At 64.7% G+C, this 14,157-nt stretch overlaps 1 protein-coding gene across 1 annotated transcript; it reads left to right on the forward strand.

Moving 5' to 3' along the window:
• The first annotated feature begins 1,202 nt into the window (after window positions 1-1,202).
• TMEM255B (transmembrane protein 255B) lies at window positions 1,203-13,028 on the forward strand. Its single transcript, XM_056129261.1, has 9 exons — window positions 1,203-1,218; window positions 1,492-1,634; window positions 2,472-2,534; window positions 4,128-4,217; window positions 6,307-6,387; window positions 7,259-7,344; window positions 7,738-7,897; window positions 8,754-8,894; window positions 12,870-13,028. The coding sequence occupies exons 1-9, from the start codon at window positions 1,203-1,205 to the stop codon at window positions 13,026-13,028; spliced, it is 939 nt and encodes a 312-aa protein (XP_055985236.1).
• The last annotated feature ends 1,129 nt before the right edge of the window (window positions 13,029-14,157 follow it).

Genomic DNA, 14,157 nt, shown 5'->3' on the forward strand with positions numbered 1-14,157 from the left:
ACGGACCCTGAGGGCGGAGCATGGTACAGGGGAGGGCATTGGCCTGGCATGCTCTGACTTGGGTTTGGTTGCCAGCATCCCCCGTGGCCCCCTGAGCCCACCAGGAGTGACCCCTGAGCACAGAGCCAGGAGTTCGCCCTGAGCATCAACAGGTTTGGTCCCTATAACAAAAATAACAAAATAAAAAGAAGAGTCTGGTCCCTGTGGCTCCCGGGACCGGCCCTGCTCCCCATCGACGGCCGGGCTCGGCCGACACCCAGAGGCCTGGGTGTCGCTCTCTGGGCTGGGGGCCCGTCTCAGCAGGGAGGTGGGGACGGGTGCTGAGACAGGGGGCAGGGCCAGGCCAGCCACCGCAGGGTGCAGGCTTCGTGCTGGGACCACCCGACCCGGCTGCGTCCACGGCCCTGCCTGGGATGGGGCTGGGGTCTCTGGGTGGCCAACAGCCTGATCCGTGTCCCAGGTGGGGCTCAGGGGCTCAGGGGTCTTCCAGGGAAAGGGAGGAGCCAAGAGGGCTGAGCAGCTGCATCCTCCAGCCTGCAGTGGGCGTGTGGCCCCAGGGGGCCACGCTCTCCTGCGTGACAGCACTCAGTGCTGGCCTTTGTTCTGGCCTGACCTTGAGCGGCCAAGAGCCCTGCGGCCGGCCGTGAGTTGGCAGGTTGGGCAGTCCAGAGGGTGGTGGTGTGTGTGGCTAGACCTGCCATCGAGCCAGGGGGTGCCAGTCCCCCCCCTCCACACAACACACCAACACAACCATACAACCGCTGCCACAGCCCCATCCACGCACACAAAGTGCACTTGGCATGCACGCTCACACATGCAAGACTGCATTCACATGAAGGCAGACATTCATGTACACGTGTGAGCACACACATGCATCTTGCACATGTGCTTACACTGGGCACAGGTGATCACACAACACACGCAGTGGCACATTCATGCAAGCATGTGTACGTGACACACACAAGGACTCACGTGGGCATGGCATCCCAGAGCACGTGTGCACGCCTGTGCTGTTGGCCGTGGACCCGACACGGGGGAGCGTGTACTGCCCTCCACCCGCTGTGCTGCTGGAGTCCAGGCCCCGCGGAGCCCAGCGCCGGGCGCGTGGAGCGTGGCCCTGCCGGCCTCCCTCCTGTCGCTGCTGCTGTTCTCGGCGGAAAGGAGCGGGTGTGTCTGGGGCCATGGGCAGGGGCAGGGGCAGCATGGCCTTCTGGGAAGGTGCCCCTCCCGCTCACTTTCTGCCCCAGCAGTGCCTCAAGGCCTTGCCTCAGGGCGTGTTATGGCCCTGGCCTGCGGCTGTGGGTCCCGCCAGGTCCCTCATGGGGCATCGTGGCTGCTGGGCCTCGACCATATCTCACCGGGCACTGGGAGGGGAGGATCCCCGGGTTCTGTTTGGTGGGTGGCGCCTTGCTGAGGCTGGGGAAGCTCTTCCAGCTGCTTCCGGACAGGAGCTGGGCACCGGGCACTGCCCCCCCCCCCCTGTGCTTTCAGGAGGGTTTGCTGGAAGGAAGAAGACAGCCCTGTGGTCGGTACTGGCCCTGCTGGCCGTGTCCACTCTCATCCTGACCATCGGCCTCGCTGCCACCACCCGCACGGAGAACGTGTCTGTGGGCGGCTACTACCCGGGCATCATTGTGAGTGTGGCCAGAGGGCCGGGTGGGCCAGCGGGGCCGCGAGGGACGCCAAGTGATGGCGCGGGTGACGGGGTCCCTGAAACTGCCAGTCCTCCCTGCGAGGGCCGGGCTGTCCCTCAGGGGTGCCGCCACCCTGCCTGGAAGGAGGCCCGGGGCCTTGGGGGGGAGCAGAGCCACTGTTCCCACACACAGAGTCTGTCTGCTGTTCAGAGACACACGAGCACTGGGTGATGGGACACACGGGTGCTGGGTGACAGGACACACAGACACTCGGACACTAGGTGACAGGATATCCAGACACTGGGTGACAGGACAACTGGACTCTGGGTGATGGGATACCCAGACAATGGGTGATGGGACACACAGATTCATGGGTGAAAGGACACTGGGTGACAGGACACTCAGACACAGACACTGGAACACTCAGGTGACAGGACATAGGGACACTTGAAGGGCAGGACACAGACGCTCAGGTGACAGGACCAATGGGTGGCACTGCTCTCGGGGGAGGGGTCTTCCCGAGGAGGCTGTGCTGACCCAGGGGCCCTCAGTGTCAGGTGTGCAGGCCCGGCCCTTGGAGAGTCCTCACAGGTCACTCCGGGACATCTGGTGTGGTGCCATGTCTGCAGGGTCCTGGGGGAGGCGGGCGTGGTGACCCCCGGTGGGGCCCAACCCTCTGCTGGAGAAGGCACAGGGCTGGGGTCCACCAGTCCCTCCGGGGCCCTTTGTGGGTACTGGGATCCCACCCACTGTGACCCTGGCCCGTGCCTGTGCGCAGAGACCCCGGCAGGACATGAGGGTCTGACCCCCTCATGGTGCTCCGTCCCCTCCCTCTAGCTGGGCTTTGGCTCTTTCCTGGGGATCCTCGGCGTCCACCTGGTGGAGAACAGAAGGCAGATGGTGAGAGGGCCGGTGGGGCGGGCAGCTCCTGCAGGGGCGGGGGGCACACAGGGGAGGGGAGGGGAGGGCACACGCGGGCGGAAGGGCGGGGCCTCCACTGCACCTGGAAAGCCACGTCCCTCTGAGTCCCCAATGACCCTGCACTGGGGCAGAGGCCGGGGCTCTTCCCTGGGGACACTGGGTGGAGAGAGAAGACGAGCCTCGTCACTGGCTCACCACCCCCTCCCTCCCTCCCTTCCTCCTCCCTGCCTCTCCCCCCTCCCCCACTCTCCCACTGACGCCCTTCCTGGTTCTGTCCCACGCTGTGGACGGTCACAGGCGGTGGCCCTTGCGTCCCTGCATCTGCTACAGAGACCTGGAGCTCCGCCAGAGCCCGTCTCCAGCTGTGGGGTCCTTGGGGAAGGGACAGGAACCCCGTGTCCCACCCTGGTCAGGATGGCTGTGACCTTGTGGTCCTGGTCTGGACAGGAGGCGGGGAGCCGCGAGGGACCCGACGTCCCCCACCCCGTCCTCCTTGGCTTATCAGGACGACCTTCACTGTTTGGAATCAAAGATTTCATTTGTGGGATGGTGGCTGAGTGCAAGGTGACCTGGGCCTCCTGAGAAGGGCTGGACACAGACCCCATACTGGCCAGGCCGGACACAGACCCCGTAACTGCCCCGGGTGGGACGGAGAGCACCACTCCCCTCTGCCCAGCCGTGCCATGAGTGGCCAGAATGCAGCCTCTCCCTGCGCCCAGTGTGCCCTGCAGTGCCGTGTGTCCACTCACTGCACAGGTGCTGACCCTCAGCCCGCTTTGCACACGAGAGCCCAGAGCCCAGAGCAGCCAGACCTCCTGCCTGCCCCGATGTCCCCTGCTGGCTGCCTGTCTCTGCCAGGACTGGGGAGCTGCTCCTGGCCGGGACGTGAGTGGACTGTGGAGATGGCTGGTTCTGGGGGACCGGCCAGCTCGGACAGCGTGGGGTGCCTGGCCCCTGACCACCCCACCTTCCCGGGCTGATGGCCTGAGCAGCTGGCACCTGCGGGCCCGAGGGGCCAGCACCAACCTGTCACTTTCTGATGCCTGAGTGCTTGGGAGGGGAGCATGGACACTGGACCAGCCAGGCACACTGGGCAGAGGAGTTCAGGGTCTGGGTGGGACACCGGCCCTTGTCTTTCACCCGAGGGCGGCTGTCTGAAGAGAAAACGAGTCAAAGGAAGCCACAGAGCCGTGAAGGGGGAGTGAGCGGTGTCTGCCCGACCGGTCTGACCTGCTGGGAAGGCCTGTCGGGGGGCCCCTTCCCTGGGGTCCCCCCAAGTCTCTGTGCAGAACAGATCGAACGTCGGAGGGGCAGAGGATGGGACAGCGGCCTCCTCTCGGGCTCTGGGACAGCGGCTGGTCAAGCCGGCCAGTCCCTCTCGTCTGCTCCACAGGGGACAGCTGGCCTGGGCTGGGCCACCCTAGGCCAAACACCAGAGGGACAAGGGACAAAAGAGGGTGGGACCAGGGGCCACGCAGGGACTCCAGAACAGCTGGGTGGGGACACACCTCGCCTGCCTCCCTCGTGGGACGCGGGTGGGACTGGCCCCCACGCTGCTCCGTCTCTCCCCAGCTGGTGGCCGCCATCATCTTCATCAGCTTCGGCGTGGCGGCTGCCTTCTGCTGTGCCGTTGTGGACGGCGTGTTCGCTGCCCGGCACATGGTAAGTCTGAGGCGCCCCTGCTGGAACTTGCTGGTCGCCTTCTCGCCTGACCTGGCCAGCGCAGGCCTCGCCCTCTCCCCTCATGCCCTGATCTCCTGTCCTGGCTCCTGCAGGAGCCCCACGTACTCAAACACGCCCATCATTCTCACACGCGCTCACACATGCTCATACATGACCATACAAGTTCACACAACCTCACGCATGCTCACACACACCCAACATGCTCACACATGCCCGACATGCTCACACACACTCACACATGACCACACGTGCTCGCATGTGCCCACACATACTCACACATTCCCACACATGCCCACAATGCTCACACATGCCCACACACGCCCACACATACTCACACGCGCTCACACATGCTCATACATGACCACACAAGCTCACACATGCTCACACACACCCAACATGCTCACACAGTCACACACACTCACACATGCCCACACACGCTCACACATGCCGACCCATGCTCACACATGACCACACGTGCTCACATGTGCCCACACATGCCCACAATGCTCACACATGCCCACACACGCCCACACATACTCACACGTGCTCACACATGCTCATACATGCTCATACATGACCACACAAGCTCACACATGCTCTCACACACCCAACATGCTCACACAGTCACACACACTCACACATGCCCACACACGCCCACACACACTCACACATGACCACACGTGCTCACATGTGCCCACACATACTCACACATTCCCACACATGCCCACAATGCTCACACATGCTCACACATGCCCACACACGCCCACACATACTCACACGCACTCACACATGCTCATACATGACTATACAAGCTCACACATGCTCTCACACACCCAACATGCTCACACAGTCACACACACTCACACATGCCCACCCATGCTCACACATGCCGACCCGTGCTCACACACGCCCACACACACTCACACAGGTTCACACACACTCACACACGCCCACACACACTCACACATGACCACACGTGCTCACATGTGCCCACACATACTCACACATTCCCACACATGCCCACAATGCTCGCACATGCCCACACATGCCCACACATACTCACACGCACTCACACATGCTCATACATGACCACACAAGCTCACACATGCTCACACACACCCAACATGCTCACACACGCTCACACATGCCCAACATGCTCACACACACTCGCACAGGTTCACACATACTCACACATGCCCACACACGCTCACACACTCACACATGCCCACACACACTCACACATGACCACACGTGCTCACATGTGCCCACACATACTCACACATTCCCACAATGCTCGCACATGCTCACACATGCCCACAGATGCTCACAATGCTATACACGCTCACATAGGCTCACACACACTCACACACGCCCACACATGCCCCCACATGAGCATGCCTATTCAAGCACACATGTGTGTGGGACCCACACACATAGCACCCAGGACACACGCACAGACACACAGAGAGCAAATGTGCCCTGCACAGAGGAGTCCTGCACTCTCGTACACGCCCACTCGGGGAACGCAGCGGGTTCACAGACAGACTCAGGCACGCAGGGGCCGTGCACGCCACCCTCGGCCGCCCGCTCGGCGCTCTCCTCTCGGTCTGTGCAGGAGGACGCTGCAGGGACCCAGAACAGCGGCCCTGGGGGCGGCTCCTGCCGCACTGAGGCCGTCACCAGGCTTCTCACGTCCTGAGCCAGAGCAGCAGCGCGGGGCGGGTGCGGTGGTCCCGGGGGCTGAGCAAGCAGAGGGGGTACCTGGGACCAGGGGGTACTCACAGTGCCGACCCCGTGGGGCAGCAGCTCACAGAGACCACGTGAGACTGGACGGTCCCTTGGTGGTCCTGCTCTTTCACTCACCTCAGGCTGAAGGCTGGACACTCTGGGGACCCAGGGTGGGGACACCCCATGGTGGGGAGCTGAGTGTGGCAGCGGGCACTGGCATGGGGGGGCGTGGGTGGGGGCTTGAGCCGAGGGCGTGTGAAGCTGCAGATGAGGGACGGGGAGGGACGGGGGTATCAGGAGAGATGGCCGTGTCCTTCCCTCTGTGTCTCCTTGTCCTCAGGACCCACGTCCCCTCGCGGCAGGACGGTGCCAGTTCTACTCCAGCGGGGCAGGGCACCTGCAGGGTGTGTACCAGGCAGAGGTGAGCACGGCCGTGGCAGCATTCTGGGCCCACGAGGCTTCCTATGCCCCTCCAAACCTAGGTTCTTTGAGCCCAGCCCTTCCTCAGTTTCCCCTCCTGCCCTATCCTGTCGTGACCACAGTCCCTTGCTGTCTGACCAGCTGCCTGCCCTCTGGGCCAGGGTGGACGCCTGTGCTCTCCGCCCTGCTGGCCTGGCTGGCCCCGCTTCATCTCTCTGCCCCTCGTCCGCAAGCTCAGGGGCTCCCACCGCCAGGTTGGGGGCGTCCAGAAGTCAAACTGGATCTTGGAAGGAGACCCTGTGCCAAGGCTCCGGTGAAAGCTCAGTGGAGAAGGGGCGGGGTCCCCACAAGCCTCGTGACTCCCTGGGTCCCCGGGGCTCTGAGACCCCGCTCCTGGCCGTTGTGGGTGCTCCACCCTTGGGACCTTTTGGAGCCGGATCCCAGAGTGTGGGGAGCCCCCCAGGTCCCCCAAGGCCAGGGTCACTGTCCCAGACGTGGGCACACACTCGCCTTGCTGCCGAGGAGCACTGGGGAGAGAGAACCATGTCCCCAGGCCCGGGGCTTGGGGCTCTGTCAGTCTGGGCAGCTGAGGGACCCGGTGGAGAGTCTCCAACGAGGACCCCTGAGGGTCAAAATTAGGGTTCCCCCAGGGCAGCACATCGCCAGACACCCCCTGCCATTAGGGGTGTTGGCCGCGGGGCTCCCCGGGAGTGAGGCCCTCTAGTCTCGGGGACGGGTGCGAGGCATGCAGGGCAGGGGGAGGGAGGGATGGGCCTGGCACAGGCTTGGCATGGATGAGCTGCTGGGCCGGCCCCAGGCAGCGCCCACTCTGGGCTCGTGCACACATCGGAGGCCTGTGTCCTCTGTCACAGGTCACCTGCCACTCCTCCAATGGCAAGTGCCAACTGAAGGTGAAGAGTAACACCTGCTACTGCTGTGACCTCTACACCTGCCACAGGTATGCAACCCTCACCTGGGACAGGTACAAGCCCCCTCACCTGGGACAGGCACATCCCCCTCACCTGGGACAGGTACAAGCCCCCTCACCGGGGACAGGCACATCCCCCTCACCTGGGACAGGTACAAGCCCCCTCACCTGGGACAGGAACACAACACTCACCTGCCATAGTACATGCCCCTCACCTGTTACAGGCACATGTTCCACCACCCACATGCCCTCACATTTCTTGGGTGGCTCAGGCCAGAGCCCAGTCCCTGCTGACCACTGGGTTGCAGGAGGCCCGGGTAGAGCCGGCACTCCAGGCCCGAGACCACTCGCCAGCTGGGCCCCCGCCCCCTGGCCACGGCCTGCTTGCCCAGGCGGCTGCAGTGACCAGGCTGTCCCTTGCAGCACGGAGCTTCCCCTCCCCTACTACGAGTTCGTGGGTGTGCGCGGCTGTGGGGACGCCCTCCACCTCTACCGGCTGCTCTGGGCCTCGGCCGTGCTCAATGTGCTGGGCCTGTTCCTGGGCGCTGCCACGGCCGCCGTCCTGGGCGCCTTCAAGGACATGGTGAGTGGCTCTGGGCCACGGGAGCCGGGACCCGGGGACATGCCCAGGAGGGCTGAGGGTCCAGGGAGCGTGGGGCTGGTTCTGTCCCCGCACACCCAGGGAGGCCCGATGGCAGGGCAAAGTGTCCCCGGCAAAGGTCCCTGTGGCAAGTCTGGGATGCGGGACAGGCGGGCACAGCCGTCTGGGAGCTCACAGCGGGCGGCTGAGTGCCCTCTGGGGCGGGCAGGACTCTGCAGGGCCTGCCACGAACGTCAAGTCCCTCTCTGGAGTCTCCTGAAGCTCAGCTCCGGGGGTTCCCCTCTGCGGGCAGCTCGCGTCCTCCCATGGCTGCCCTGGTGACCTCAGGGGTGGCCCCGGGATGTGGCTGGTGGGGTGAGTCACTTCCAGGTTTATAATCTCAGTCTAAGGGGAGGTCAGCCCTGAGGCTCAGGCCCTGGGACCCCAGCCCCCACTAGCCCAGCCCTCACTAGCCCCCACCCCCGCCGGCCTCCCCACCGCCCTCAGCCCAGCCCAGTGGCGGAGACAAGTCTTGCATGTCCTCCCACTCGGGCCCAGTTCTGGCCTGGGGACTGACCACAGCCTGGGACCCGGCCTTCCTCGGGGAGTTACTGAGGGCGGTGCCTGCTGCCTGCAGAGATGCATCCAGAGCTGGAGTCAAGGCTGCATCCTGGCTCTCCACGGCCCCTGCTGCCCCTGGGCCTGGGGGCTCACCTGCTGGGAGGAGGCAGTCGGCGGGGCCGGTGAGGGGACTGGGCACATCGCAGGGGAGGGTCAGCAGTCTGCCCTCCAGCTCTGGGTTCAGGGCTGGCTCGGGGGCCGTGGGGGCGGGGTCTCCAGCCTGACTTCCTCTCCGCAGGTCCCCTGGAACCAGCTGGCCTCTGGCCTGGCCTGCTCCCCGCAGACCCTCCATGGCCCTGCCCGCCAGGTTCTGGCCCACCCAGACCTCTGCCCGGTGCCTGCACTGCCCACCTGCTCATCCTACCCGCTGCCCCTCCAGGTAAGCACCCAGGGCTGAGTCCCAGGGCGGCCCACATGGGCCCTCCCAGAGCAGGGGGTGGCAGCGGGACAGACATGGGCTTGTGAGCTCAGCTGGAGGGCTGGGAGGGAGCCCCTCCCCCACCTGCTGGCTCGGCACGGTGTCCTTCCGGCCCACGGCACAGACTCTGCCTGCTCTGCCTCCGGCTTGGGTCGGGGGTCCCACTTGGCCATATCCTCATTGTAGGGAGCTCCCAGTGATAGCCTAGCACCCTGCCCCGTGGCCCCTCTGCCCCGTCTGTCGGAGTCCTCGGGGCTCCCCTCGGGGTCTGGGCAGAGCCCACGAGGCTCTGAGCTCTGCAGGGGGCTGGGGGCTCACACCTGTGGGAGGTTGTTGCTGGTGGCTCCGGGGGCTGCACCTGGCAGAGGTGGGCAAAAGGCGAAGCCTCTGAGGGCGGAGTGACAGGACCGCGGGGAGGACCTTGCACGCGGCCGACCCGGGTTCCATCCCTGGCGTCCCATAGCACCACGGGGAGCAACTCCCGAGGGCAGAGCCAGGAGTAACCCCTGAGCATCGCCAGGTGTGACCCAAAAAGCAAAGAAAAAAAAGAAAAAAGTGAAGGATTTGAGGGGTCCTGCTGGAGGCCGGGGGACACACAGATGGCAGTGGGGCAGGTGGCACTGGGCGTGCGGGCCATCTCCCTGTCTGGTTTCTTTTACTCTCCCGGCCTCAGCCACGCCCTGGCCTGAGCGTCTCACGTGGCCTCCTGGGACCCGGGGCCCTCCTGCGTCCTGCGGGGCCTCTGCCCTTCCCCTGTGGAGCAGGTCCCCCGAGATGGGGCTCAGGTAGGGGGCTGACGCAGGGCACTCCCTCTCCAGCTTCTGTGCCACCGTGGCACGGCCACTGTCCTGGACCCCTTGCTAACCCTATGGGAGCTGGCCCCACAGCGAGCCAGCGCTCCTGGGACCCCGACAGACAGGGCAGAGGCAGACACACACACACACCCTGTGCAGGGCAGGCGGTGGCCACCCACATACCAGGGCTTCTGCCAGGAGCCAGAGGGAGGAAGTAAGACACTGCAAAGAAGCGAGAGGCTGCGAGGAGGGAGCGATGCCACAGCGGGAGCCAGCAGTGCCACCAGGAGGAAGGGGTCCAGCCCAGGGAGGAAGTGACACTGTGGAGAGAGGAAGGGTGTCGGGGGAGCAGAGAGTGACAGCAGAGCAAGGGGAAGAGGCTCACTGAATGGGGGAAGTGATGCTACTGCCGGAGGAAGGGACATCACAGGAGAAGGAATGACGGCCACGTGAGGAAGGAGTGACGTCAGTGCGAGGAGGAAGTGATGTCAGTGCGAGGAGGAAGTGATGTCAGTGCAGGGAGGAAGTGATGTCAGTGTGAGAGGAAGTGATGCTACCATAGAGGAAGTGACATCAACCTGAGGAGAAAGTGACATCGGTGCGAGGAGGATGTGCTGGCAGTGAGAGGAGGAAGTGGCATCACTGTGGGAAGGAAGTGATGTCAGTGCAGGGCAGTGACGTCATTGCAGGAGGAAGTGCCGTCAGTGCGAGGGGTAGTGACGTCAGTGTGAGTGGGCAGTGACGTCAGTGGGGGAGGAACATTACCGCGAGGAGGAAGTGACATCACTGTGAGGGGAAGCAGAGCCTGTGGTGGGTTTGTGGGGGTGTCGTGGAGGGCCTCTTGGCCCTCAGGGGGTGCCCCGTGCTTACCAGGCTCAGCCTGTGAAGAGCATGCGCCCAGGCATGGTTCTTCCCCGGAGGGGCCTGGCCAGCGACTAGCTTGACCCAGCCCCTCCCACCCAGTCTTCCCACACGGGCCCCCTCAGCGGCCAGGTCCTGGGCGCTCTCCTGGCCACGGCACCCTCTCATCACAGCCGACACAGGCACCTGCGGGCCAGCAGCCCTCGGACTTGCCACCCGAGAGCGACTGCCCTGTCCTGCCCACAGCAGGGAGAAGCGGTGTCTGCTCAACACACGTGGAGTGGGAGAGACCCCACCCCGGCCATGGAGGAGACCCTCACGCTCAGCAGGGAACATTCCCCATGCTGGGAGCGGGGAGAGTTACTCCAGCTCCATTGTCAGTCAGAAGAGAAGCTTCCGGAAGCTTACGTCATGCCTGATTTCAGGACTCAGCACCGGCAGAGACCTGACTCAGTCTCATGACAGGGCGTCTGTGCGCTCACTTGATAGGTCACTGTGGGGACAGCCTGCCTGGTGAGGCCTGGCGGGCAGGTGACTCCACGTTCCCTGGTCGATTACCCTGTGGTCTGTGGCTATTCACTCCCTGGCCCGCTGCGGTGGTGTGTCCTGTGGTCTATGGTGTTTCCCTCATCTTTCGTGACCATTTACTACGTGGTCGGTGGTGGTTGACCCTGTGGGCTGTGCTGATACACTCAGCTGGTTGTTGGTGGTAGTCTGTGCTTGGTCGCTTACTCTGTGGTCCGCGGTGTCACACCCTCTAGCCTGTGGCTCCCATTCTGTGGCCCTTGAGGGTTTAGTCTGGGGTCAAGGACGTTGACTCTGCCACCGCGGTGTTGACATGTGGTAGTTTCATTCATTCTAGTGGTTGCTATGACGTGGCCTGTGATGATTTACCCAGGGTCTGTGTGGCTGACCCAGGGCCACTTGTGGTGTCCCCTGGAGACTGTGGTGCCTACATCGTGGCTCCTGGTGACTTCGCCTTGCTTATGGCCGACTACTCGTGTCTGTTGTACACACCACAGTGGCTTTCTTCACTTCCAGCCAGGGGCTGGGTAGCTCCATGTGCGGTTGGAGCCGGGAGCTGCCAGCTCACTGGTATGTGCACCTTGTGTGGTTGGATGTCCCTTTTGTGATCAGAAAGGAGAGTGAGCTAGGAGAAGCGAAGGCAGTTTGGGGACAGGGGCCTGTGCCCTGGAACCGAGCAGGTGACGCTCCCGGCTTATCTGCAGCTTGTGAAGGTCCTTCCGGAATACCGCAGCCTCGTGGGGCAGGCTGAGGGGATGGTGTGGCCACAGGCTGGCGTTTCCGGCTCTGAGCACTGGGGGGGGGGGGCGGGGGGCAGAGAGAAGGTCTCGCCTGGACTGTGTGTCACTGCCTTGACACCAGCTTCACGAGGGCGACTTACCCTCAGAAACCGAGACGCAAGGAACACTTTAAGGAGTCGTCAGCACACGGGGGAAAACTAGAACCGTATTGGTCCACAACCTGTGCCCTGAAATCTGACGTCACTTCAACAGCAGTTAAGGTGCCTGTAGCACGCCCTCGCACCTCAGGACCCCAGAGGGTCTGTTACGGGCGGAGTCGGAGTGAGACGTAGCAACACGAGGACGGGGGCATAAGAGGCGACCGGCAGAGCGAGCAGATGGGAGACCAATGGGCAGAGATGGGGGAGCGAGGGATGGCCGGGGGTGGGGCGGGCTGGCGATGAGAGGCCCCTGGGCTGCGGACGGCAGAGAGAAGGGACGGGGAGCTGGAAGGGGGTAAGGACAGATGGTGAAACAGGTGGAGGGTGGCGACGGGCACTGTGAGGTGGCAGAGTCCAAATCTGCCCAGCCCGCCAGCCTGTGACCAGCCCAGGGCCAGGGGCAGTGACTCCCGTGGGGCGGCGTGGGGCGGGGGCACGTTCTCGACTGGCTGGATGAGCCCAGCAAGGTGCAGGGTGTTTTCTGACACGAATCGGTGGGTTTAGTGTCAGCCATGCTGCCAAGCCCCCTCCCCCAAGGGACGCTGAGACAGGTGTCGGCAGACGGAGCCCGTTGCGAGTCCACAGAAGCCTCCCAGGAGGTCCAGCGCGGACCTGGGCCCCCTCTCAGCATGGTGCTCTGGGTGCACCGGGCCCCAGGAGTGACTCAGTGCAGGGGTCGGGGGCTGGTGTCTGCTAGCGTCGAGGGCGGGACTGGGGTGCAGGAGGGCCTAGGAGCTGGGTGCGGGGCATCTGCGTGCCTGTGCCCATGGCAGCTGCGACCTCGGCATCTGAGGACAACTTTCTACTTGGTTGCAGCCCTCTGGTCACTGCCCCGTCTCGCTGGCCCCTGGCCTCTCCCTGTCCGAGAACCTGTCACATCCGTCCAGTTCCAGCTGCGGGCTTCCGCCTGACGCCCCCTTCTATGTTCCAGTCCACCTTCTCCCGGGGGAGAAGCCCCCACCCTACGCACCGTGACGCGGGGTGGGTGGGAGAGAGACGGCTGGCCCGTTTAACCTGCTAGGAGACAGGCAGCCCCCGACACCCGCCCTTCCGAGCAGCCTCAGTTCCCGGAGCCCATGCGCACCCCTCTTCACCGTCTGGGGAGGACAGGCAGAGCAGGACTGCAGTCTGAGGGGGCCCAGCGGGTGGGCCTGGCCCCACAGAGCCCCGTGTCCACCGGACCCTCGGGGCCACCTCTCCCGGTCACAGCCCCTGCGACTGCCCACGGGCGCCTGTGTGGGCCAGAGGCGGCCCCCACTCCCAGGAGCCCTGCTGGGGCTGTGCCGTTGTCAGGAGAACCCGCCGCTCCCGCCTGTCCCCAGGGCTGGGCAGTGTCTGACCCTGCTGGGGCCCGAACCTCCACTTCTGACAGGCTGGGGGTCTCCCCTGTTTAACCAGAGCCACTGCCCCACCCCAAGCCCGGGGAGGCACAGGGCAGTACCTGAACCGGGAAGGATGTGTTGGGGGGAGCCGTGGTCTCGGCCCTGCTGGCCGGGGCAGCCATGGAGACACTGCCTGGGGCCTGAGTGACCCCCGAGGCTCTGGCCTACAGCCACCAGAAGCCCTCACGCCTGGCCTGGCCAGCCGTCCACGGAGCCCGCCACCACCTTCCGCTGAGGCTTGGACCTGCCGGCCAGGTGTGCAGGCTGTGGTTCCGAGTGGCCGCCACGCAGGGCTGAGACCCCTGGGCCCCCACTGCGGTGGTGCAGCGTTGGGGAGGGAGGGGCCGCAGGGGAGGGGGCTGGTGTGTGAGGCAGAGGCAGGACCGGGCGTCACTCTCCCCTGAACCACCTGGCGGCAGCACCTCCTCGGACCAGCCATGGACCCTCTGCTCCAGGCTCCCCTGCCGGCCGGCCCAGTAGGACCCGCCCCCTCAGGGTCTGGCCCCCCTTTCCTCCCCTCCCACCCCGGCAGGAACCCTGGCTTCTCTCTGCCCTCTGCACTGGCACAGGCTCGCGGGCGTTTGCGAGTGACCGCTCTGCTCGTCTCTGACCCTGGAGGCGGCCTGTCTGCCCAGAGCGTCAGGATCCCGGGGCAGCCGTGCCCCTCCCAGACACGGCCGAGCCAACTCTGACCCCCGCGGGTCCTGGGTTCGGGCCCCGTC

Source organism: Sorex fumeus, unplaced genomic scaffold, assembly GCF_029834395.1.
Source record: "Sorex fumeus unplaced genomic scaffold, SorFum_2.1 ptg000072l, whole genome shotgun sequence".
Classification (NCBI taxonomy): domain Eukaryota; kingdom Metazoa; phylum Chordata; class Mammalia; order Eulipotyphla; family Soricidae; genus Sorex; species Sorex fumeus.